Source organism: Pezoporus wallicus, unplaced genomic scaffold (genome assembly GCF_028554395.1).
Source record: "Pezoporus wallicus isolate ANWC-B61680 ecotype Strahan unplaced genomic scaffold, APGP_CSIRO_Pwel_v1 contig_2384, whole genome shotgun sequence".
NCBI lineage: Eukaryota > Metazoa > Chordata > Aves > Psittaciformes > Psittacidae > Pezoporus > Pezoporus wallicus.
This window is the reverse complement of record NW_026640488.1, coordinates 8,558,466-8,581,909: the sequence shown is the minus strand read 5'-3', so window position 1 is coordinate 8,581,909 and position 23,444 is coordinate 8,558,466. Positions and strand designations below refer to the sequence as shown.

General features: G+C 42.3%; 1 protein-coding gene and 1 long non-coding RNA gene across 4 annotated transcripts in view; both read right to left on the bottom strand.

The window, feature by feature from the left end:
* The window catches only part of GALNT7 (polypeptide N-acetylgalactosaminyltransferase 7), a 76,170-nt gene extending 72,052 nt beyond the window's left edge, over positions 1 to 4,118 (bottom strand). The window contains exon 1 of one of the 2 annotated variants that reach the window (XM_057419019.1): positions 3,962 to 4,118. In XM_057419019.1, the coding sequence (XP_057275002.1) occupies positions 3,962 to 4,087 (126 nt within the window). In that variant the 5' untranslated portion in view covers positions 4,088 to 4,118. The remainder of the gene's footprint in view (positions 1 to 3,961) is intronic. The other variant, XM_057419018.1, reaches the window with a different exon arrangement.
* A 1,908-nt stretch (positions 4,119 to 6,026) lies between these two features.
* Positions 6,027 to 22,028, bottom strand: LOC130604562 (uncharacterized). Of its 2 annotated transcripts, none has more exons than XR_008973485.1 (4): positions 21,971 to 22,028; positions 14,952 to 15,081; positions 9,222 to 10,156; positions 6,027 to 6,555 (listed from the first exon to the last, which is right to left on the bottom strand). It is a non-coding gene; the product is annotated as an uncharacterized LOC130604562 (long non-coding RNA). The 2 variants fall into 2 exon arrangements; XR_008973484.1 differs by lacking the exon at positions 21,971 to 22,028 and having other exon boundaries at positions 9,222 to 9,331; positions 10,023 to 10,156; positions 14,952 to 15,937.
* Positions 22,029 to 23,444: the final 1,416 nt, after the last annotated feature.

Genomic DNA, 23,444 nt, shown 5'->3' with positions numbered 1-23,444 from the left:
GTGAGAGACCACTGTTCATGGTACTGCTGCATAGATTATGAACTAGCAAAGCTGTACTTCCACCTTTGCCTCAGGTAGGTTTGAGAGATATTAAAAAAGCCCCAAACAAACAAAAACAAAACCCCCAAACCAACCAACCAAAAAACCCCAAACAAACATGAATCAAAACCACGAACTTCAATTGTACATAGCTTTGAAGCTTTGGAATATTAATTTGGTTGGATTTCGAGAGTTAAAGTTGACCTATGCTACACTTACTCCTCCAAATACACACAGTTTTCAACTTTTCAGTTACAAATCTTTCTTTACAGTCCATTGATTCTGCCTGCTGTACTACCCACTCATTGGTGATGCCAGCTTTTAAGGCTGCATCTCTGAGACTGATCATTAGCGACACATCTCACTGGAGGTTAACAAGTACTATAGCTGGGGTCCCTACAGCAATCTTCTTATGATGAACAGCTTCAAACTGAGGTCCAAAACTGTGATACTTTGACCCAGAAGATCAGAAAGTACTGGAAAACATCCAAAAGACCTCACAACATACACATAATAAAACAGATCGATGATTCTACTTAATCTTTTTTTTCACAGCCACAAACAAGAGTGTTCCTGCCTAAATTTTTGGTACCCTTGTAATCCTTACTATCATACAGCAGATGTCCTTATTAAAGACTCTGAGAACAGACCTTAATATGTTTTCATTGTTTCTATTTGGTTTAGGTTGGAAACTAAAAGCTCTTTAGGGTAAGTATTATTTTATTCTGTTTGGATATTTTGGATAATGATAATTTTTTATTTATTAATGCTAATTTCTGATAATGACAATTTATTAGAAATGGTAATTTCTAATAAATACTTAGGCTCTCCATCCAGATCCTGCAAGCACTTTTTCCTCAAATAGTGCCTTGCAGAAACAAAGCTCCACAGCAGAGTTACCTGGAGAAGACCTTTGTCCCGTCCCCCCGTTCCCCCCCCCCCAACTTCTGAGCATGCTTTCAATAAACATACACCTGTGGTAGTCTTATATCAGGTAGAAAGGTCTTATCTCCAACTGTCTGTATTACTGTTATTATCTCTACGTTCTCTCATTTCCTCCCTAAACCAGCCACTTTTCCACCTTCACTTTTTCTTTTAAAAGCTTTCTGTATATTAATCATCATTCATCTCCAATAGATCTCTGAAATATTTTAAAGTTATTAGAAAAAAACATAATGCAGTATTTGAAGGGAGAATATACTTTTTTAAAGTACATAGTTATAACACTACTACGAGATCTTCAGAATTACTTATTCCTGCCTGCTGCTGTAAGCAGAAAAAAGATTCAAGGTTATAAGCATAAAAAGAACAACACAGCAGAACTTTTCATCTTTGTTGCTTTAATGCCTCAGTGTTATTAAAAAGTGGCCAGGGTTACAGTGCAGAGACGGAAAAGGTACTGCCTGCGGTTAGTTATAAATAGTTAAATTCTACTTTAAGCTGGTTTGAGGGGGAATTCTATGCCTCCTGGCTAGTGCTTTCAGAGCAAGCAAAGGGATGAGGGTGTTGTACCAGAAGAATTACTCTGTTATCTTTAGCTTAACAAACTTTCAGGCAACTAGCAACAGAGCAAACAGGCACCTGTGTGCTGCACACAGTGAACACCAGGGCGTTTCAGAGAAGCAGTTACAATTACTCCCAGTTCCAATGTGCTAGCGCTGTACCATCACATCGTGTCTCCAGGGGCAAGACACAAGCCTACCCCATAGGGACCGCACTGCCTCGCCTAGCAGGATGCAGCATACACAGACCCTAATCTCTGGACCTACTCCTGTGCTCTGGCAGCTCCCCAGAAATATGCTGGAGCACTGCCAGTACTGATCCTGCTCACCAGTGCTTAACTAGGACTCTTCACCTGAGCAGCTTCTGAGGAGGAGAGCAGTCCAAACCATGACATGCATTTAGTAGTAACAGTACTGTTTCCCAGAAAATGAGGAAGCAGCACGTGTTACCCTCTCTCATATATATCATGACAACAAGTAAACAGCTGATCTAGCTAATGAACCAGATACTCTCTTTAGATTTCATCTTTGACGGTGTTTACTTAATATAATTGTATTTGTTCCCAACAAACACTGAATTATTTCCTGAAGTGGCTGTTATGGCTATCTCTTCTTCCAGCCAAGGCAAGGGCAATCAAGGCAGCATAATGCTTTATCAAGGGCTGGACTGTAAAAACCTCTTACGACTCCTTTACTGCAACACACAGCAGCTAGAGAAGATTTCCAAATTAGACCTCTCATGTGAATGGAGGTTGATACAAGGGATCAGCTTAAAAGCCTTTGAGCGAATGCTTTCAGGCTTGTGACAAAGGACAGCATGATTCATTACAGCACCTGAATAAGTTGATACAGTGCACACACTGTAGGACTACAATATTTCACTTGTCACCCCAGAATAATCACCTGAAGATGGTCACTGCCCTACACAGCAACACAACCAGACCTCCTTTTTCTTTCTTCCCAGAGGATGTCATTTTACAGGTCTGTTACCCCTTCCTAAGCAGGAAAAGCAACTCAACCGGATTTGATGCAAAATGTTTACTGCCCGATGTTTTTTTTTGGGAGGTATGCAAATAAAATTCCTGATTTTTTTTTCTATACATGGGAAAGCCTATGCTGTGTCTAGAAGAACAGATTACAGAAACTTCACTGCTTAATAAACTGTGTATCTCCAATATGGCCTATTATCTCAGCAGTAACTGCCAAGACACAGCAAACTATAACAGCTTCAGAAGACAGAGCATCTGCTGAAGGCGTCCAAAGTCATTTCCAGTTTTCAAAAGCAAGAACTCAGTCAGCTCGCTTGCCCTCCACGATTATTCAAAGCAGCCCACTAGGAAGGGCCAAGATCATTAGTGAACACATCACAAAAGATCACGTTTTAATGTAAGCACTGTAAAATGTTATGACTTTATCAAGATTAAATGAATGTTCACTATTCTTACTTCTAACAGATCTCCTAATCCCAGCTATGTTCCACAGCTCTAAAACATCTGATGAAATGGATAGAGCACTTCGACTCCTTCCAGGACCCTGGTATTGTAGGGTCAGATTATTCTCACTTGACTAACATACGGCCTGCAAGGCTCTCTATACAGACCTGTTTGCTGACCTCCTGAAGCATTTCTAAAGGCTACTGCCCCTTTCGGCCGACGCACTGCCCACCCCGCGCCTCACGGGTCTCGCCCCCCATTTCAGAGATCTGCACTGCCAGCACCATCAACCCGACGCCTTGGGGCTGTTCTGCAGTTACCCGACCTGCTGCTTCTCCTTGGCAAAACGTGCCGTTGGGTTACTAAAACGTCAGAAAGCCGATCCCCGGGGACGGGGTGGGTGGGTGAGTGGGAGGGGGGAACACCTGCACCCTTTGTTGAAGCCCAAGGGAACCGCTGCAGGATGCTTACACCGCTCACACCATTTTCGGGGTGGAAAACCCCCAAAGGCGGCGCAAACCCACTTGGTTTGGGTGCGCAGGGCACGGCGGCGGGGAGGTCCCGGGTAAGGGCCCCGTCGAAGCACTGCCCACACCACCACGCCGGCGGCGGACACCAGCGGCGAGCTCCCCGCCCGGCTCCGGCGGCTGGGGATGCTGCGGACGAGACCAGACACCCGCCGGGGCCCATCGGAGAGCAGCGGCCCCGGTCCTTTCCGCGGCCCGGCGAGGGCAGCATTACGGCGGCAGCGGGCCGAGGCTCGGCGGCGCCCGGGCAGGGACGCCGGATCCGGGGGACAGCTGGGGCCGGCGCCACCGCTCCGCGCTCCCCTCTCGGGCCTGCAGCGCCGCAGGCCGCAGTCCTGGCAGCACACCCCCCCCCCCCCCCCACGCCCGCTCGCAGCCGCCGCCGGTCACATCCCGGGAGGCGGCCCCGCCACCCGCTCTGTCCCGCCCGCTCCGCTGCCCGGCGCGGCCGCACACTCACCCGCGTCCGTCCCGGGGGAACCGGCTCCTCGGTGCGGGGCGACAGCGAGGACCAGAGCAGCAGTAGCCCCAAGAAGCTGCCCGCCAGCAGCACGGCGCGCAGCAGGAAGCCCAGCTTCAGCCGCATCCTCCCGCCCGCCCTCTCCCTCCCGCCGCCGCGCACGCAGCGCCCGGCCCCGCGCACCGGCGGGCTTCCGCCCCCCGCGGCTCCACCGGCACCTCCTCCTCTCCCCCTTCTCCCCCGGCCGCCGCTGCTCTCCGGCAGCCACCCGCCTGCGGAGGCTCCCCCCCACCACCGCACGTACAAACTTTCTGTGTTTTTTCTCTCCTCTGTTTCGCCCCTCTTTCCCTCCCTCCCTCCCCCTGCTCCCCGGTAGGCTCCCCCACTGCCGGCTGCTCGCCTGCCTGCTGCCTCCCCGCTGTGCACAGCGGCCGGGGCGATGCGGAGCAGGAAGTAGCCGCCGCGGGAGCCGCGGTTCCACGTGGCCGCCCCGCACCGGGCAGCCGCTCCCGCCCCGGCACCCAGCACCCGCCCCGGCGGCAGCAGCGGGTGTGTGCTCCCGCTGCACCTGCTCCGGCCGTGGGGTTAACGGCGCCTGCACCCCGCCCGGAATAATGGGACGGAATGGGAGAGCTCGAGTCGGGGGTTGGCTTTTCTCAGCCAGCCGGATGGGCAGCTCCGCTCTGGGCACCGACTTGTAAAAATCGAGGCGCAAACGCTCAGCTCCAGTGCTTGTCACAGGGTAACACAGGCCCATTAGTTATTGTTTGCAGCCTGGGCAGACTAACACCGAAAAGTCAATAGATTTTTCTTGAGGGTAGCAGATTAAGTACGAGATTACAGAGATGTTATCGGCCCGTATCTTGCACGTAGTTTGTTACTAATTTTCTGCACTAAAAGTTAGGCATCCTGTTTCCTCCTTTGAAGGAGTCTCGCACGTGCACACACGCATGCAAACCCGATAATGTGAGCTCTTCACAAAGCAGAGTGATGCAAGAGCAGTACTTCCAGTGTAATACTTTTGCTTTTTCTGTGTATTCAGTGCTATCCGCTTGCTTTGATGTTTTTCAGATCTATTTCTTGTGTGCACTGTGAGGATATCACATCCAAGGATCCTAAGCGTTAACTTCAATGATAAGCACTGTAGAAATAAAACAGTATATTACACTCTGAACAGGATCACTTTGGAGGAAAAGAAACCCCAAACCTCAACCCATACCTAAGTGACTTTTGTAGTTGGACACACCTGGATACAGAAGTCTTTGTTTATTCATATAACTTGTGCTATAGCCCTGTATGATCTGCCACCTCCCTCCCCCCTCCCATTCTTTAAGAGCACAGCTCAAGACTTAGAAAAACACATTGTTCAAAGCATGGGCAACAGCTCTAATCCTTAGGAGTGTTTGCAAAGCCCTGTGACTTCCCCAGGGGGGTCCCCAGAGGTGTTTTCCCCAAAGCCCCTCCCCTGTTTTAGGTTGCAATAACCCCACAAACAACCCAACGCAAAAGTTTATGTGACTGTTCCCAGGTAGATAATAGCACAAGCCTGGGAGGGATTGTTTTTTTTTTTAGCTAGGGAAAGCATAGGGTTGAGGTGCCTGGCTCTAAGCAGACCCCTTGGTTTAGCAAGCCGAGTAGGAAAGGGCAGGTTGGGGCTACAAACCGTGAAGCTTTGTAGGCTGTCGAAAACGTATGGAAGTGTTCCTTACAACTTTTCACTGCCTTATGGAGACCTTACTGTGGCAAAAGGTGCTCTTTCCTCCCGTTGTTTAATTGTCCATTTTTGAGATCCCTTTTCATTGTGGGGGCTGTGAGCACATTCAAAGAGAGTGAGAAGAAAAAATAAGTTACCTTTACCACTGCACAGAGGGCTCTGTAAAACTGGCTACATTCAAGTGATGTGGTACCACTCTGCTGCTGCTTGTCGAAGCTGAGAGTGACAGGGACAGAGCCTTCTGCGTGCGAGTCAATACGATGTGAATTCACATTTGTAAAGTTGCCTGCAGAAACCTTTTTTTGTTTGTTTGTTTGTGTTTTTTGTCTGCTTTTAAACGCAGGCTTATGTTCTGCAGAAACCCATGGATGAACCGTGCATCCAAGATCATCACAGAGTGCTGTACACTGTACAAAATCCAAGAGTTTGGTTTTAGACAGCGGAAGTGCCGCCATCAGTGAATTCCCCCATTAGTTGTCTGAGGGCAGTGGTTTCTGTACTGGGCATTTAAAAAACCCCTTCTTTTTCCCCCGAAAAAGAAGTTGATGCCCACTGGGAGGCAGCACGGGCCAATGGACAAGGTGCTCATGCCAGCCAGCCCCACTCCCTTCTGAAACTACCCCTGACAGCAGACTGGAAAAAGCATCATGCTTCTGTTTTACTATTACACCTGCCTGCTCTGGTCCCACCACAACAGGGAGCATCATCTACATTTTTCCCTCACACACAGGCCATACAGTCTGACTGCAGAAGCATTAGGTTAATACTGACCTTGGAAGTAGTTGTTTCTTTTTTCCAGTTTTATCCTCATTAAGGACGTGTGGAAGTTTCAGATTCTGCACTTGCAGTTTTCCCTATGTAGTGAAGTGCCTGGAAAGACCTGCAGAAGATATTTTACATCTTGGTGAATTCATACTGGCAAAGACGGAAAACTCAAATTAAAATTGGCTTTGGATTGCCTCCAGTAACATTCAAAACTACTTTCAAAGTCTTTTACAACCTGGACAGGGAAAAGGGAGGGTTAAACATGGATTTTTGCCTCTCTCAGTTGCAAAATACTGTAGAAACTACGATGCTTTTTACAATCCATCCAGTACTATAACAAGACACAATCCCCACTGTTATTAGGGAGTTAATCAACCTCTGTCAGACTGATATACTGTCATTCAAATGTTTCTAACAGACTGGCAACTGTCATAATATTTGTATCTATATGTGGACATGTCTGCTGCTTGCTGCACAGAAATCATATGCTCACTTATCCATATGCCTCCAAATAAATATCCAGTAGTGTCTAAGTCTTTACAAAGCCTTGCTGCTCTTGAACTAGAGACCTACAATGACCTGGAGGTGAAGTATCCGATTACCAATCCCCTAAGCCAGGCAGTTGCCTTTTTGCTGGGGATTTGGGGGATGGTGCCTGGAGCAGGGTCACTAGCAAATGTCAAAATCTCATGCAACTGCTAGCACTAGAGAAGCACCAGGATCTGGATACGCCTCTTAACTCTTGTCCTGAATATTTGGCCATAATAAAGCACTCTGCTTGCTCATTAACATAGTGTTTGAAAGGAAATTCCTACAGAACTTTTGTACCTATTAAGATGAAAACTTAAGGAAGCTCTGTAATACAACAAAGCTGCTCTGAGGGCTTCGCTGTTCATGTGCTCATCTGCAGGTTGTTTTCTGTCAACACATAGATCTCCTTTGTAAAATCTGCAAGTCAGGGACCAACTTCTCTTTCTACTGAGTGCAGTGAGCACAAAACACAAATTGTGGGTTTGGTTTTGGTTGTTCCCTTTCCCCCCCCTCTCCCCTCATGAAAATAGGTCCTTTGAAATTAGTGATGGCGTGCTGGCGCTGGCTGGGGTAGAGTTAATTTTCTACATAGTAGCTAGTGTGGGCTGTGGTTTGGATTTGTGCTGGAAATAATGTTGCTAACACACCGATGTTTCAGTTGTTGCTGAGCAGGGCTTGCACAGAGTTAAGTGAGCAGGTGGCTGAGTGGTGTTTGTTGCCAGCTGGGGTTAAAATACGACAAATGAACTGTAGACCTCAAGCAATTTCACTTTCTTAGAAGTTTCCAGATCTAACTACCAATGCTCCATTTAATACAGCATTTCACTACACTCTAGGCTTCACGTAACACAAATTTGGTCGTGCTTTGATTAAACAAGAAAGTGCTAGAAAAAGCCAGCTGGCAGAGAGTAACTTGCTTTCCTAAACTGAATACCCTCGACACAAGCAACACCTCTGTTCCAGTGAAAACTTCCAGCTCCCTTTTCACACCTCTTCTGACCTTCCCTACTCCAGTGCCAGCTCTTCTAAGGTCATTTACATTTGAACAGTCATCTCTGAACAAATCTGATGTAGTTTTCCATATCCCTACATACTGCTACACTGACACGGAAAACTCTTGTGTGCTGCTAACTGAACTTCTGGAGTGTCCAGGTGGAATCCAAGAAACTCCTTCCCTAGTTTGCATCTGAGAAGGTAGAAACTCTACATGTGGCTGGAGAAGCCTGATTAATTTATGTTAATCAGGCTCATCCTCTCTTCTGACACTGTCCCCAGCATTGAATGATTTGCGGTGAGATTCTGGATTATTGAGGTGATACTACGATGGAGATAAAACTATGCCCTAAATATGTACAATGCATGTATATTTAACTTCACAGTTGATAAAAAGGAACTACAGGATTTAAAGTTCTTCTTATTTTTAAAACAATCCCAGAAATTAAGTCAAATAAGTGACTCAGTAATATTTAATATGTGCTTTTGCAAATTAGACTGTGATGTGCTTCATTTTCATTGTTTTATGTTAATGATCTATAGCTTTTAGTAGCATTCCTCCTGTAATTCTCATTTATCCTTTTTTTTTTTTTTTTTTAAACCAGAGGTTTAGCAACGTGTGTCCTACCAAAAGTGATCCTTCAATATTTCAGAATTTGAATGGATGCTTTTGGCAGAGTGCAGTTTGCCTCATTTGCTTTTCCTGTCATTTTTATGAAGAACATGTTATGAAGTTCCTGTCATTACATTTAGCCCCCATACTCCTGTCATGCCTACTTATTTGGTTTTCCTCCTGCTGTATCACCTCTAGCTACTCTTCTCTTTTCCCACACAAGAGTAAATGAGCTCATTATTTTGTACTGGTCTGGATTCTACCCATGTTCTGAAGACTAATGTAAGAAGCTGTTTTTTTTTTTTTTTTCAGCTGCCCTTTTTGGTATTGAGTACCAATCAATGTCTATTAGCAATGTTGTATTATTAATACTGCTTTTGTCTGAAGAAATTTAACTTCTTTCAGATTTGCAAGTCCTCAAAACATCCACACTATGATGAGTGTTGACAATCCTTGACAGATTTAGATCTCATTAAAATAGTGGATGGGATGGTCTGTTATGTGGGTGTTTCATTTAAGTTTGAAGAGAACTGGATTGATTCTAAGTGCGGGTTTGCCATTTTAAAAGTAAAAAAATATTTTAAATGTCTATTTTTAAATTATTTTTTATTTTTTATTTTATTTTTTTTTTTAGGAACTCTCACCTGTATTTTGAGCCAGATGTAAGTAATCAGGTCAGGTCTAGAAAATATCCTTTTCCAAGGTATCATATTTCTGAATATGAACAGAAATTAACTTGCATCATTTCCTGAATCTAGGGCAGAGAAAATTGAAATAGGTTGCTTCAATTTCTGTTATGCTGAAAAAAAAATGAGTGGTGTAACCACCCACATTTCAGATGCTGATTTACTTTTCCAGAAAGCTTTTAAAATATAGAATATTAGTGGAGTTAATGTGATGAAATTGTCAGGCTGAACAAGATCTGCAGTGCATGTGAGGTGCAAAATGGAAAATTTTCCAACTATAAATTAATGAGATTTTCGTATTTCTGGATTTTTACTATTTAGTGATAAAGTGTTGATTGATAGTCTAACATATAACTGGTAACTTGGGAATTATCGATTCAGTATCATACTTGCTATATTGGCTGTAAAACTTCAATAACTTTGACAGTTTTTTCTTCAGGATATATTCTGCCATGTTGCTCAAAATGAAACAAAACCTAACTACTGAAGATAATGAACATTTATAAAGCACTCGATGAGTTCAATAAAGCCAGAGTGTCAAATCTGAGCAAGATCAAACCCTATGAAGCTTCACAGACAAATAAAAAAAAGACACTTGAGACTTATATAGAAAAGCATGGACATGCAACTAGTTACTAGTCCCTAAACCAAGTATCTTTTGTTGTTCCTTAGTCACAGGGTAAGTTTGCAAAGCATTATTTCAGAAGGTGTCATTAGCCCTTTTTTACATAAATAAGTAAAAGGTAAATTAATAACTACTGTGAAAGTCCAGTCCAGTAGATAGGCTTATACATTAACATTGAAATAGTAGAAATTGCGCAACATCACAGAGATCATCTGGACTCTGTTTTTCAGACTGGGGTCCCTGGATGCTTGGAGAATGGGGAAGGTCTCTGCAACAGAAAATGACAGCAAGACTATTGCAATCAGTCATTTAAAGTTTTCAGGACAGAGCCTCCTTCACAAATTGATGCCTGGAAGTTGAGAGTCTTAGTAGCAATGAATCATAAAAGCACTGCCAGACAGCTCCAAGCTTTGTTACTTCTTCCAGATTTCATAAGTTCTAAGTTTGATATTACCAGCAGCTGAGCTGCTATTTGGAGAGAAACTCTTAAACAGTAGATTATTTCTATTATGTATGGTCTGACACCAAGTTGTATTGATTAGTAGTTCAATGAAACGATTCTGTTGTAAAAGACATATTTTGTGGGAATTGCTTGTGGAATTGCAGGCAATAGCAGCTGTTGGATCATAACACTGCACACATTCAAGTCTTTTACTAAATATAATCATAATGAAACAGATTTCAAAAGGGCTTTAGTACAACATGCAGATGCATCATTTTGTTGTAGTTTCTCCTTTTTCTCTGGTCCAAAGTTACATACAGATATCCTTATTTATGAATTAAATGATTCCTAACTTGTGCAGTTTTAACTCTAGTATTGAGATAGATACTCCTTTCAACTTTTTGTTTTAAAATGTTTTCCATCTTTCTCCCAAACTGAAAGCTAAGCCAAAAAAAACCCACAACAACCCACAACTGAAAAAACCACCCACCCAAAACCCAACCAACTTCACCGAAAAAATTCCTAGACCTGTCAAAAAGACTTTGAAATAAAGGTGAAGAACTGTAATAAAGTCATCATCTTGGCAAGCTGCTGCTTTTTAGTCACCTGTGACAAGTAATAGTAACAATGGCAGGATCCCATCCATCTTCAAATACTGCGGGTTTTCAGACCTCTTAATTCAACCCCCTTTTTCTAATGTATAACTGCAGTGACTTAAAAACTAGTGGGCTGATTATTCCCATTAAACCAAAAATTGTCTAAAATTCCCTGCAATTAGCAAGAAGCAGATTTCTATATTGTACTTTCATTTTAATACTGGCTTAACTGAATCTTTGTTCTAAGTACTTTGATCAACCCAGGGGCATCCTTTAAGTTCAGAATTTACTTGGAGTTCACAAAGTAAGAGGGAAAAGACTAATTTAAAGTTTTGTCCTTAAAAAAAAATCAATTTATTTCACTGGTTGTAACTTGAGACTCAACACACTTATAAAGCAGATTACTGCAATTGACATTATTTCAAATTAAACTGAAGAATCGCTGATGTTTTAACAAATGAAAGCTGCTCCTGTAAACCTTAGGCCAAAGCGAAGCTTATTCCATTCCTCATTTGCTATCAACAACTTTGACATATTTGTATGTACTTAAAAATGAACACAGCATGTGTGGGATGAATTGGTTTCCCCCCGGTCGAAATGGTGTTTTGGGACAAAGTGGAAGCAATAGGAAAACTTCATATTCCGATAAAGCGTGGTGATCCACAGTAGGGCTTTTGTAGACTCTTGACTAAGTGCTTGGAAAAGCTGCTTGACTTCTTACTAACCTACAAGACACAGGAAGCTAAATCATGTCTTCAATACACTTTAAATAATAATATGAATTAAAATCAGCGTAATAACTTTCTTGTCTTTCAGACTTATATCCACGCGCTCTCTTCAAACTTGCCCTGCTCAGCCTTTGGTGTCAAGGTGGATTAACAGAAATGAGGAGAAAGAGGCACTGTTCCTTGCTACATTTAGGTCAGCCCTTATACTCTCTTGCTTGTATCTAGGCCATGCCTAATTAATCCCAGAATATTTCATCACTGCTGGATTACCTCTGTCAGCTTCTCTCACGGAAACCTGGCAGCAAAAATTTTTACCTTAGGTGAGGAAATTCCCTTTTCTAAAGACAAATGGGTGTGTGGTTTTTTCATCATTTAATTACATAATGTTTTTGCAACAACTTACCGAGCCCTTAGGATATAAAGCATTTAGCAGGGTGAATACCTTCACTTGAAATTAGTGGAGCGTTGCACTGATTTAAATAGAGCCAGGATTTCACCTTGAATTGTTTTTAGGATAAAAATTACTGGCTATGGCTTTCTCAACTTTAAATTTGATGCTGCTATTCAAAAGAATCACATTTTTCTTCTTTTTCTAAGCTAAATGTGAATACAAGGTGTTTAATCAAACTCAAATCAGAAAGATCAGATCTGCAAAATAAAGTAAGTACTCCACCTAAAATCCTGTTGCAAACCAGAACTTAAGGGGCTGAATTGTACCTGTGCACTTTAAGTTGCAGTCTGCAGTATCCTGTGGTATTATCAGAATTACATAAACAGTTTGCAGAGACACTCACATCAGCGTGGGAGGTTCTTAAAGATGAGCTTCATTGTGGAGCAGTGGATACGCAACTGCTGACCACTGAAAAATAATCCAGCACACTTACTGAAGTAGGATACACTGTATCCGTATTCCATGTATTACAATAGTGATGCACAGAATCATAGTACTAAAAATAGAGCATTAATGGCATTGCTAAATTTATATGCATTTATGCTAGTTGCTGGGTGTCTCAAGCAATACCATGTTTGCATTCTGAGGGCAAAGTATTGTGACTTTTCAAACCAGAGCTCTATAAACATGCATTATTCTCGTATGCACAAGGCCACATGATTTTTTTTATACCTGATAGTAAAATACTAGATGAGAAGCCATCTTACTACTTGCAGAAGAAGAAATACCTGTTCTTGGAGATCTATTAATATGCACTTAAACATAGGCCAAGAACAGCACAGGCATTTTTCTAGTGGGTGAGGTATCTTTTTTAACTCCACCCTTATCTTTTCAAATTACGCCTTTACAATCTCCTTTAATTAATCATCAAAAGGATTTTCAGTGCATTTGGTACAGCACTATTGTCAAAACCCTCATTAAAATGCTTCTACTGATACCTTAAGAATTATGAAATATTACAAATGTAAATAGGATGCAGACTTTTCACATACTTGTTTTCCTTTCCTATGACAGTTGATTACTAAAGCTATTCATAAATGCTTGATACCAACACATTCAAAAAATACATATTGAAAAACTCATTTTAAATTTCATTTGAGAAACAGTCAAATCAGTATCAACCATGAATTTTGCCTAAGTTAAGATTTACGTGACCTTCAAATGCGCAGTTGTGGATCAGCTGATACCTATATTAACATGCCTTACATCTACCTACTGTGTTTGAGAAGCTATCTTATATTTTAGATCACATTAGAAGCAGGAAAGCAGATTTTCTTAGGTGCAGCATGAGTGCATCTGTAGCAAAAGTACATAGACATGTATCTCATTCCATAGCCAAAGCTGTGAAAATGTCAAATTCCACTGTCTTGCGCTTAGTGTTTTAGGATGAACCCACAGAGGTAATAAAATAATGTCATTCATTTTGATAAGTTAAAAAATGCACACAGGCTGGTGATGTGATAGTAAAAATAATCTGAGACAGTGTAAATCCTCACAGTTCACACTGATCTTCCACCAAGGTTGCCTGCTATGACACAGGACTTCAGCATAGGAGATGGACTCTAATCTTTTCCATTGTGACCCACATTTCTGGCTGTATTTCAAGTCCTACAAGTGGTAACAGTGTGCACTAAGGCAGGTAGACTGCCTGGATTCTAGTCATGCAGCTCAGTTCAGAGCTGGTGGATAACTAGATTGGTATAAGTGTTTTAGTCAGTGACAGGCTTCTTGATGCTATGCATTAAATAAGATAAAAATAAGCTTGATGGTGTGGGACAGGGTATGTTACTGAGAGATTGTAGTGTATTTTTCCTTTTGCTTCAGAGATGTTACCACTTCTTTATCACTCGTTGCACAAAGGGTGGTTTAATGGTGGTAACTATAATGACACCAAACTGTTCTCTAAACTTGTCATTCCCCATCATGTGCAGTGTCCACTAGGCTACTAAATTTTCATCACTGTTTTCTGACCAGCCTCTCAAATTCATCAGCCTTAAGTAGACTATTAGTGAAAGTTACAGTTGTTAGATTTATCTATAGTCTTCGTGATATCAGCTTGATGATACAGAGATGGATGGGCACTGGGAATTATTTTTGTGGATTATACAAGCTCTGAACTTGGAGTATTAGTGCCCTGTACACAGCAGAAAAACACAAAGTTGTTATTCCAAAAATATATTAGTCACTTTAACTTAAAAAGTGACTAGAATCTGGATTTTAGACTGTTAGGCATAATTTTCATTAATTAAACAAGTAGTTATTGCTTTGCAATCTAGACAGAGATGCACTATTACCTTCGGCAGGAGTGATCAATTACTTGCACTCTCTGAAAGAGTAAGTGCCTATAGTACATGTAAAATGCATGCAATTATCTTCAAAAAAGCTTTTAAGTTTTTCTGAGTGGCTGCACAACTTGAATTGGTGTTGAAATTTAAAATACTTCATTGTATGCCTCCCAGAAATTGCTTCATCTGATAAGTGTCCTCTCTGATCATTCAAAGCTTTCACCAAATCCTTCCTCCCCTCCTACTGCCCTTTTGTTAGTCTGTCATCATTCCCTATCTTCTCCCCTCGCCCCCCCCCCCCCCCCCCCCCCCCCCCAAAAAAAAAAAAAAAAAAAAAAAAAAAAGATTGCTTTATACAGTATAAGTTCCTCATCAGGCTACAACCTTGATACCAGGATTTTCAGTTTCCTGGTCAATTATCTGGATACAGTTGAATAATTCTCTCCTGTCAATTATCTCCATTACGAATCCAAATGTTCCACCCTGCCCCACAGTGCATGGACAGGACCAGCACCAGCATCAACATCTACACTCGCTACACAGACTCAGAAAAAGCCAGACCTCTTTAAAGTTTCTGATGTCACAGCCTTCTTCCAGCTACTTGCAGGCATGGGAGAAACTTCTCAAAGTGATCAAATAAGCCTCCAGCACTTTAGGGTAATACTAGTCTGTCATTGATGCATCCTGAGACCTAGTATAAAATACAAAGAATAGGCAGATGGATTCACAGGCAGATGAATTCATTTATAGCTCTCAACTTCTGACAGGCAAAGTCCTTAACAAATACATGCACCCCGCCCAAGTTTATGACTTTGAGGTTCCTCACCTCTGCACAACAGCACATGCCATCATTACAACAGTTCTCATATTGAATGTGCTGACACCCTGGATTCTAAAGAAGTGGCAGAAATCAAGGAGGCAAATCTTTATGTAGTTCTCTGAACACACTCAATTTTGCACTAAACATAAGCTCAGAGGTTCAGAGTATGTTCATCCTAATGTGTTTTGTACCTAGATAAAAAAAGATGGTGATTTGTTTGTTTGTTTCTTTCTTTTGACCTAAGAAAGTCCATTGCTGCTTATCCCAGACCTGCAGTACTGTTCCGTCTGACTTTTTAAATAAAGTTGTGTAGTTACAGAATGACATTATGTAAATTGATCTGCCCAGAAATGCTTAGCAGATGCAACTGGTTTTCTTCATTCGCCTGTGATGTTGTGTTTCAAATTCAATATATTATTTTATGTATCCTGCTGACAGTGTTTATTTTTACAGCCATGAAACTCTCAGTGCTTGTCTATTCTTCCTCAACGCTAACAGTGCTCTGAACATGGCACTGGCTCACTGAAGCAATGAAAATGAAATGAGAGTTATCTTCGAAATGAGTCTGCTTAAAGTCAGGACAGAGATTCCCTTGTCTTCTGATTTTGAAATTTTAGCATGTAAAATGCAAAAAGATCCTAGGAGCTCTGCAGGCTCAGCAGGGGAATACAAAGTTTGAGTGCTGTCGTGCTGACCTGGTTTGGCTCTTTACTTATCTTTCTCTGTCTTTTTGCTTTGTACACTGTTTGCTGTGTATCGTTGTCCCGTGTTTGCTCAGTGCCTAGCCTAGCACATATGAGTCCAGTCTGTAACTAGAGCACCTATAGCATGGTGCACAGATTTACAGTCTCTTAATCCTAGAAGCTGAGAACTCAAGCATGCACACACAACCTACTTACCCGAAGTTTGAGTGTGTTTTCTATAGTTATAAAAACCCTGCAGGCATTTCAAAAGGCATATCTGCACTAATTGGAGTCAGTATCACTTGCATGCCAGAGCTTTCCTCATAACCTCCAACTGCCACGGGTCCCCCCCAAGTTTTAACACTCATATCATCCTGCTTCTTTGAGGACACGTTCGAAAATGAGTTTCAAACTCACAATCTACCTCTAAACCAGTAATAAATCCTGTTTCAATTTTGATTTCAATAAACCAGCTTGCATAGCAAGTCACAGCTTCCATTACTGTTAAGTTGCTTAATTCCCTAAGACCCCTGAGGCTGTACTACCTGCAGCTGTTTGGTTCTTTTGACTGGGTATTTAATCTCCGATAATATAAGTACCTTTTGTGCATCAAATACTATATACCACTTTTTATGGTTGTATTTTAATAAGCTTCCACCATTATTTTTATCCAATCATTCTTAAGATCCACAGGCCAGATGCTGACTATGTAGAAACCATGCAGCTCCAAATACATCAAAGAAACTCTATTCATTTGTCCCAGGATTTGGCTTCCTACTTCCAGTTTTACCAGACTTTTCTTCAACTAATCTTACAAATACCTTAACCACATCCACTTCCTACTGTACCCTCTCAATCTCTTTCAATTACCTCCTTCTTAACATATAACCCCTCTGTAATTCTTTCCTTTTAAATCCTTTTAAATCCTATTTTTTCTCCTTTTTTTTTTTTTAATTAGCTAATTGTTAGAAGCATTTGTAACTCTTTGAAATTGTACTTCTGAATGCATTGTGGTATGTTGACTCTAAGGGCTAAAGTTTCTAAGCAGCTTTCAAAATAATGAGATTTGTGTGCATGACTCCCTTGCGCTGCTTTAAAGATTTACTCCTTAGAGTTAAGAGATTTTACAAAAAACAGTTTCTTTGTGCTCCTGGTTTGTAAACAATGTGCACAGAGCATGCAGCCTTTACCATGCAGTTACCCTTTTCCCAGTTACTTCTTGTGCCTGAGGAGCTTGTGAACATCTATCCCTAACATGCAACTTTATAACCTAAAGGTGCTTCATCCTTCACAGCAGCTGTTATGCTCTGCACTTTTTGTCCAATTTGCCTTCAGTCTGCACTTCGCATTTGTATGTGTAAAATATTTGCACTACGCATTCCTCAGGCAACAGCAGGCAACTCATTCTTTTCTTCACCTGACTGACATTTCCACCGGTAACTGGCAGCAACTTGTAGGTATCTCATGTGAAGTTTCAGTCCAATCTGAAACGGTAGACACACGTGCCATATTTCTCAAGTTAGCAATGCCCACAATGTTAATCTAAAATGCCTGGGTATTGCAGGCTGGCTTGGTTGCCACAATTGTTCCTGATATTTCACAGTCTCTTATACTTTGTATTATTATTTCACATCATGTTTCATGACAAGTAAGCCTACCTAGCATCTAATTAATGCCTGCAGTACGCTTGACCTGGTCATTTGGGTTGGGCTTGCTGAGCCTAAGTTTGGAGGCCCTTGTTTGCTCTTATGCTAAAGCCATAGCACAGGTATGCCAGCGTGCCACGTGGCTAGCTGGCTGTGCCAAGCAACGTGGGTTGGCTTCACTGATTGTGCCAATTGGTCCTGGAGTATTTGCATTGCCTGAGGTAAGCCCGGCACTCCTCCTTCCACACCTGCTGCTGGGTGTGCTCTCCCCTGGTGCTGCGGGACAGCCATCAGTCTTGAACCCCAAGGTTAGTGCTCCCTGATGTGAACCAGGGCACAGACACATATGGTTGCTTTTTCTTCTCTTTCACAGGCCTCCCCCAGCACAACTAAACCACCTCCAAGCCTGCCATTTTCTTCAGAGCTAATCAAAGCATGTGCAGAAGCACTTTGCATCCTGAAAAAACATGTTATTCTACTGCTTCCTCCATACACCACATTCTGAGTTCTGAGGTTTTGCCTTGTTTATAGCTTTTCAGTTAACTAGTTGATTCTGTTAATAATGAGCTATGTAAAATATAATTGCAAATAACTGGAGAATAAGAATGTTATGCAGGTCTCCTGTAAGGGAGGGAGGGAGGGAAGGATAAAAGCTACCTAGTACAGGTTTTCACACATGGCATCACTTGCCCTCCCCTTTCCTCAGGGATTATGGGACTTTAGTGACTTCATGATGACGCTGTTATCATGAAGTTACACGTATACTTAAGTCATAGCCAAGGTACTAAGGCTTGTGCTGGGTCTGTTCTTCACACTGCCCAAAGCTGTGTATTGGCTTTTCCATAATTAAGATGGCACTGCTCACTGATTGCATTTAACTGTTCCTTGACCTAACAAAAACAAAAAGCCAACCAATTAAAATGTTAGCTGCAGAGTTTTTAAAGACCCTAGAAAGCATTAGGGTTACAAGAATACTATGCATTGCAGATAGACATGAAAAGCTGAATGACAGGTAGGAAGACAAAGCATAAAGAAAAGTTAAGACTTGAATATTTCCACTTGTTAAGGTGTTCAGAAGCTTTCTTAATCATGCTCTATTTCTTCCTTGTAACCACTATGCTTTTATAATTATTTTAAAAATCCTTAACTTCTTAGTAATACAACTTCAACACCAAGTGTGTTCTGTAGGTATTTTAAAGTGGTGGTTTAAAAAGTTTCCTGCATTCAGAATGACCTGCTTGCTTAGTATGCACTGGGAGTAGAGGAGGCTGCAGAATCAAGGATGTGGGTAAATCCTCAATACACATTCCCATCCAGCACCTTTCAGTTTATTCAATTTAAACACAGAGAGATGGGGGCTGGTGTTTTTGCTACATTTGCTGCCCAGTGATGGTACTTGGCATAGCTACTTTAGGAGAGGTGAAGGAAAGGAAGGCCAGGCTTAGGCTTTTGTTCCGTGGCTAGTGTAGCGTCTCAGGTCAGTGAGCCAGGCTGCACAGTTTGCTGCTGTGCATTCAGTCTCTTTCCCATATTAACTCCAGCAGCCTTAATACACCTTTGGGTGGGCGGGGGGAAAGTGCTTTTCTTCTCAAAATACTTATCATCAGACACAGCTTATACAGGTTTAAGGAATTGTTACACAAATGCTTTAAGCATGCAAGAGTGAACTCCTGCAATCATATACAGCCTTAAGCGTGACAGTGTGCATCAAGAATTGTAATTCTTTGAAAAGCTTTCCAATGAGAGGATTATCATGCCTGGATCCAGTAAAAGGACACAGCAGTTCCCACAAATTCAGCCTGTCATAAGTGGTCGGACTAAGCTGTCTCTGAGGATCCTAGATCTGATAACTGTAACCAGTATCTCCGCAAGCAGCGTGCCATGTTTTACATCTGCTCTGCCAAGCACTGGAGTGGGAGAGTGCAGAAGAGAAGCCAAATGAAACATACTGATGCCAGCTCTTGTGGCTCTGGACCTTTTTCTGGTAAATTTTGTATGCCTGCCACTGGCAAGCTGTTTTGTCTTGCCAGCTTCAGAGTTGTGCCTCTTCCTCTTTGAGGCTAAAGCTTTCTGGGATTTCTAAAGGTCTCTGGGGATCTTCTCTGGACTCAGCTGGCTTTTCCAGCAGGAAGCACTTTTGTTGCTATGGCGGAGTGAGCCAGGGCCGCTGCTCCACTCAAGAGGTTTAGGGACTTTCTTCCGAGGCATCACTGCCACAAGTAAGGCAGCAATTAGGAGCAGCTTTCAGGTATCACAAGATTATGTATGCACTACCTGACTTATCTGACATGGCATCCTTTGCTGCATATAGGTAGCTACATGGGTTATAAAGCAAAATTCTTTTTTTTTTTCCTTTTTTTTTTTCTATTTGGTAACTCAAAAGATCCATTTTAGGAGCTCTTCTATACTTAATTAACTTCACCACAGCTTGACAGCATGCACTTCAGTATGGTGGGTTGGTGGTGTACCCTGCAAGGGCAGTTACAGCAGCTTCATCTCATTGGAGATAAGCCAAGCAGCTATAGGTATTCTCCTTGTAAATTACATTTCATGAAGAACTAGAGGGCTCCTTGCCCCCACCACAGGTACAACTACAGTTCACAGAGTCACAAATCATCTGGCACTGCAGATCCCAAGCACCCTCCCTTGGGTTTAACTTTGCTTATGGGAACATCTCCATGCAAGTAAACTCATATTTGGTCCTTGCACACATCTGTTGCCATTATGATTGATAAAGCTTAAAGAGAGGCCTGCAATACAGCTTTGGGACCAGATGTGCTCTGATGACAGCAGTACAAATTTCCCTTGTGCCTGTTTGCTTTGCTCGCAGGACACAGCCAGACCAAGAGCCATTTAGGAGCTTCTGTTAACCCTCTCCAGTAAAGACTAAGTTCTATTAAAAATAAAAAATACAAAAACTTCACAAGAAGCTAAACACTCCTTACACGCCACATGCTATAAAAACTCAGACCTAAATCACTACTGCCTTTGAAAGAATGTCAGTTAACACACACCAGCCCCTCACAATCTAATCCTTTAACTTAAACTACTTAGCACACAAATGAAAACCTTAGTTAAAAACAAAGTCGTAAGGTTTAAATGCTTACACATACTGACAAGAAAAGTCTTAAACCACTTTTAAATTGTCTGTAAATTGCTGGTCTTCTGGGTAGAGTAAATATTTTGTGGTGTACCGCTGTCTCTTCATCTGAAATGCAAATTGTTTTCTTTATTACTGATATAACACTTATGCTTTTTTAAAAAATGAGCTGCCATATTTGCGTATGCCAGCCACTGTGCTTAGACACCAAGCAAAGAATGTCGTGGCAAGCAAATAACAGAAAAATGTTCAGTTTGCCTTCCTTACTTCAAACGTGTGCTTTAAAAGGGAAATATCTTACCCCAGGTTTACTTTGATGGAAGCTCTCAGGAAACTGAAAGTGTTATTCATGGCTAGACTGTCTTTAGTTTCATCATATATGTGGTGCCAAGTCTGTCCTGAGAACCACCACAGGTTCAGCTTTTTAAGAGTAAGCTAGCTGAAGATTATTTCAATAATGGGTCAGATGAAAGATTGATGCAAGAGAAAGATTTTTTGCATGGAACAAAATTTCAGCAACATCCCATGTACCAAAAGTAACTAGCACAAAGGACATGGGATTTCTGTTTTTGCTTTGAATTTACTGGAAGTTAGAATATGGTAGCTCCTAAACCAAGAGATGCTTTCCTACACTTTGCATTTCTTGATGCAAAAGCTATATCAGAAAGAGGGAAGAGGCAAAATCCCGTTTCTCACCTAGTCCATGCCACATTGTCTGTCAGCCTAAGAGACTGCTGGTATCGCCTGTACCGCAAAAAAAAGTACCTTCTGCTTATCTCAGCAAAAACAGTAAGGAGCACAGCAGCATGCTGACTGCCACATGGGGTAGGAAGCAATGCCATTTTGTCTTTGCCCAGCAAGGCTCACACTGCACCAACATCCTTGCCAAGCAGCCAGCAAGCAGATATGGCAGGCTATAATTTCTTGAGTTAGAGCTTTGGAAATAGGTTAGAGCTCCCAAAAGGTTGCGATACAGACCTTAATTTTGTAGCATGCTGTTTAGAAGAAATAAACTGAAACCAGCAAATGCAGCTTGATGTGATCTTTTTATAATCCTACATCCATGGTTATTAAAGACCTGTGTGCGTTATTAAAGACCAGTTGGCTAGTGTCCTTTGTTGGTACCATATTCATAAGCTCTTAACAGCAAAGACATCTGCATTTTCAGAGGGCCACGGTGCAGTTTTGTCTCCCCACTCTTCTCTCCCTATCTCAGCTGCTATTTCAGAAACATTTAAATAAACAGCTCTTGCTCTCTGGTCTAAGCAAGAGCTGCAAGTGACTTCATAAGTTCATGACACTTGCCAATATCAAACAGTTTAGTCACTGACCTGATTTTGGGTTAGGGACGTCTCCTTTCAGTTGCAAGTCCTAGTGCTTGGAAAGGCAGGGTCATATCTTCTTAGAGGGCTGCAAACGCAGGTTTCTTGTCATGAAAATGGTGGAGCTACAGCTGGTCAGTAATCAGGAGGTACAAACAGGAGCCCCTAAAGAAAAACAGCTCAAAAAACCATCCCTGAGAGTGAATCTGTAAAGGCTTTACGTAACCATTGGTATGATCTGTTGCTGTGTAGAACTGGTGAGGACCTGGGAGATATGGGATTGCTCAGGTGGCAACACCCCCGACATCCTGACTGCAGCCTCCTGTGCTGGTGCCAGCACGGACCCTCTTAGGTCACCTGAAGTGTGTGGGGAGGCATTTTGGAGGGATGCACTATTGACTGGCTTCCTGCTCTTAATTTAGGCTCTGGGAAGCACTGAGGAGATAGCATAACCAAGTAATTTACTTACAGTACCTATCTTTTCACCTAGTTTAGGCAGTAGCTACCGAGCCAACCTCTTTAGCAAGGGGCTGTGAGTTATTAGCATGCAGGTATTACTCCTGGGGTTAGTCCCCCAGCTGAGCTTTCTCAGCTCTTCCCACTTTGTCTGTCTGTCTGTCTTTCTGACTGCTGGAGTTACTTTCCCTCTACTTGTCAGTTTTGCTTTCCCCCCGGCAGAACGAAAGTTTTACCCTGGAATTTCCTTAAAGTAGCTTATTAGCTGTAAATCACTAGACACATTTAACTAAGCCAGTGGTGAATATCACTTAATAATCACTTAAGCAGAGAAAAAAAACATTTAAAAAATCCTGATTTTTTTTCCCCACCTCACCTTAAAAGCCCCCCCCCAATTATTAACCAAACACAACCAGACATGAGCACCCCACTAGGCATCCTCTTCTACACCCATTCCCCAAGGCCTCCAGTTGAAAAGGTCACTACAGTCTCCTTTCAAAACCAAGGGGGAGACCCTGCTGCTGACCAGGAAATCTGTCTCCTTCCTACCTAGCTGGGGCAATGCATTGATCAGAACTCACAGCATTATCAATTGTGCAGACAGGCAACATGCCTTTGACTGGTGCAGGGAATGGTGCAAGTGCCACCACTGAGAAAATAGGCAGCTAATGTATGGAGCTACTGCATGAGCTGGTGGTGTCACAAGCTTTTCAGGATGGAAATTCAGGCTGTGGGAGGCTGCATTCTGCAAGTGCTTCCAAATAGCTGCTGCTAACATAGAGCTGTCTCTGGAGGCTGAGATATTGTAGCTGCTGCTGACCTCCTCTATTGGAGCAATCTCCCTCCTGCCCAGCTGTGATGATCACAGACTGCTCTCACCTTTTCCTATCCACAGGCAGCAGGAGGGGAGGAGGTCAGAGCCAGGCTTGGATACTCCTCTGCTTCGAGACCAGCAGGAATACACATGGCAACATCTCAGCCTTGAAGTAAAAGACAAGTCAAAGCAAAAACCCACTCAGCCTCCTTG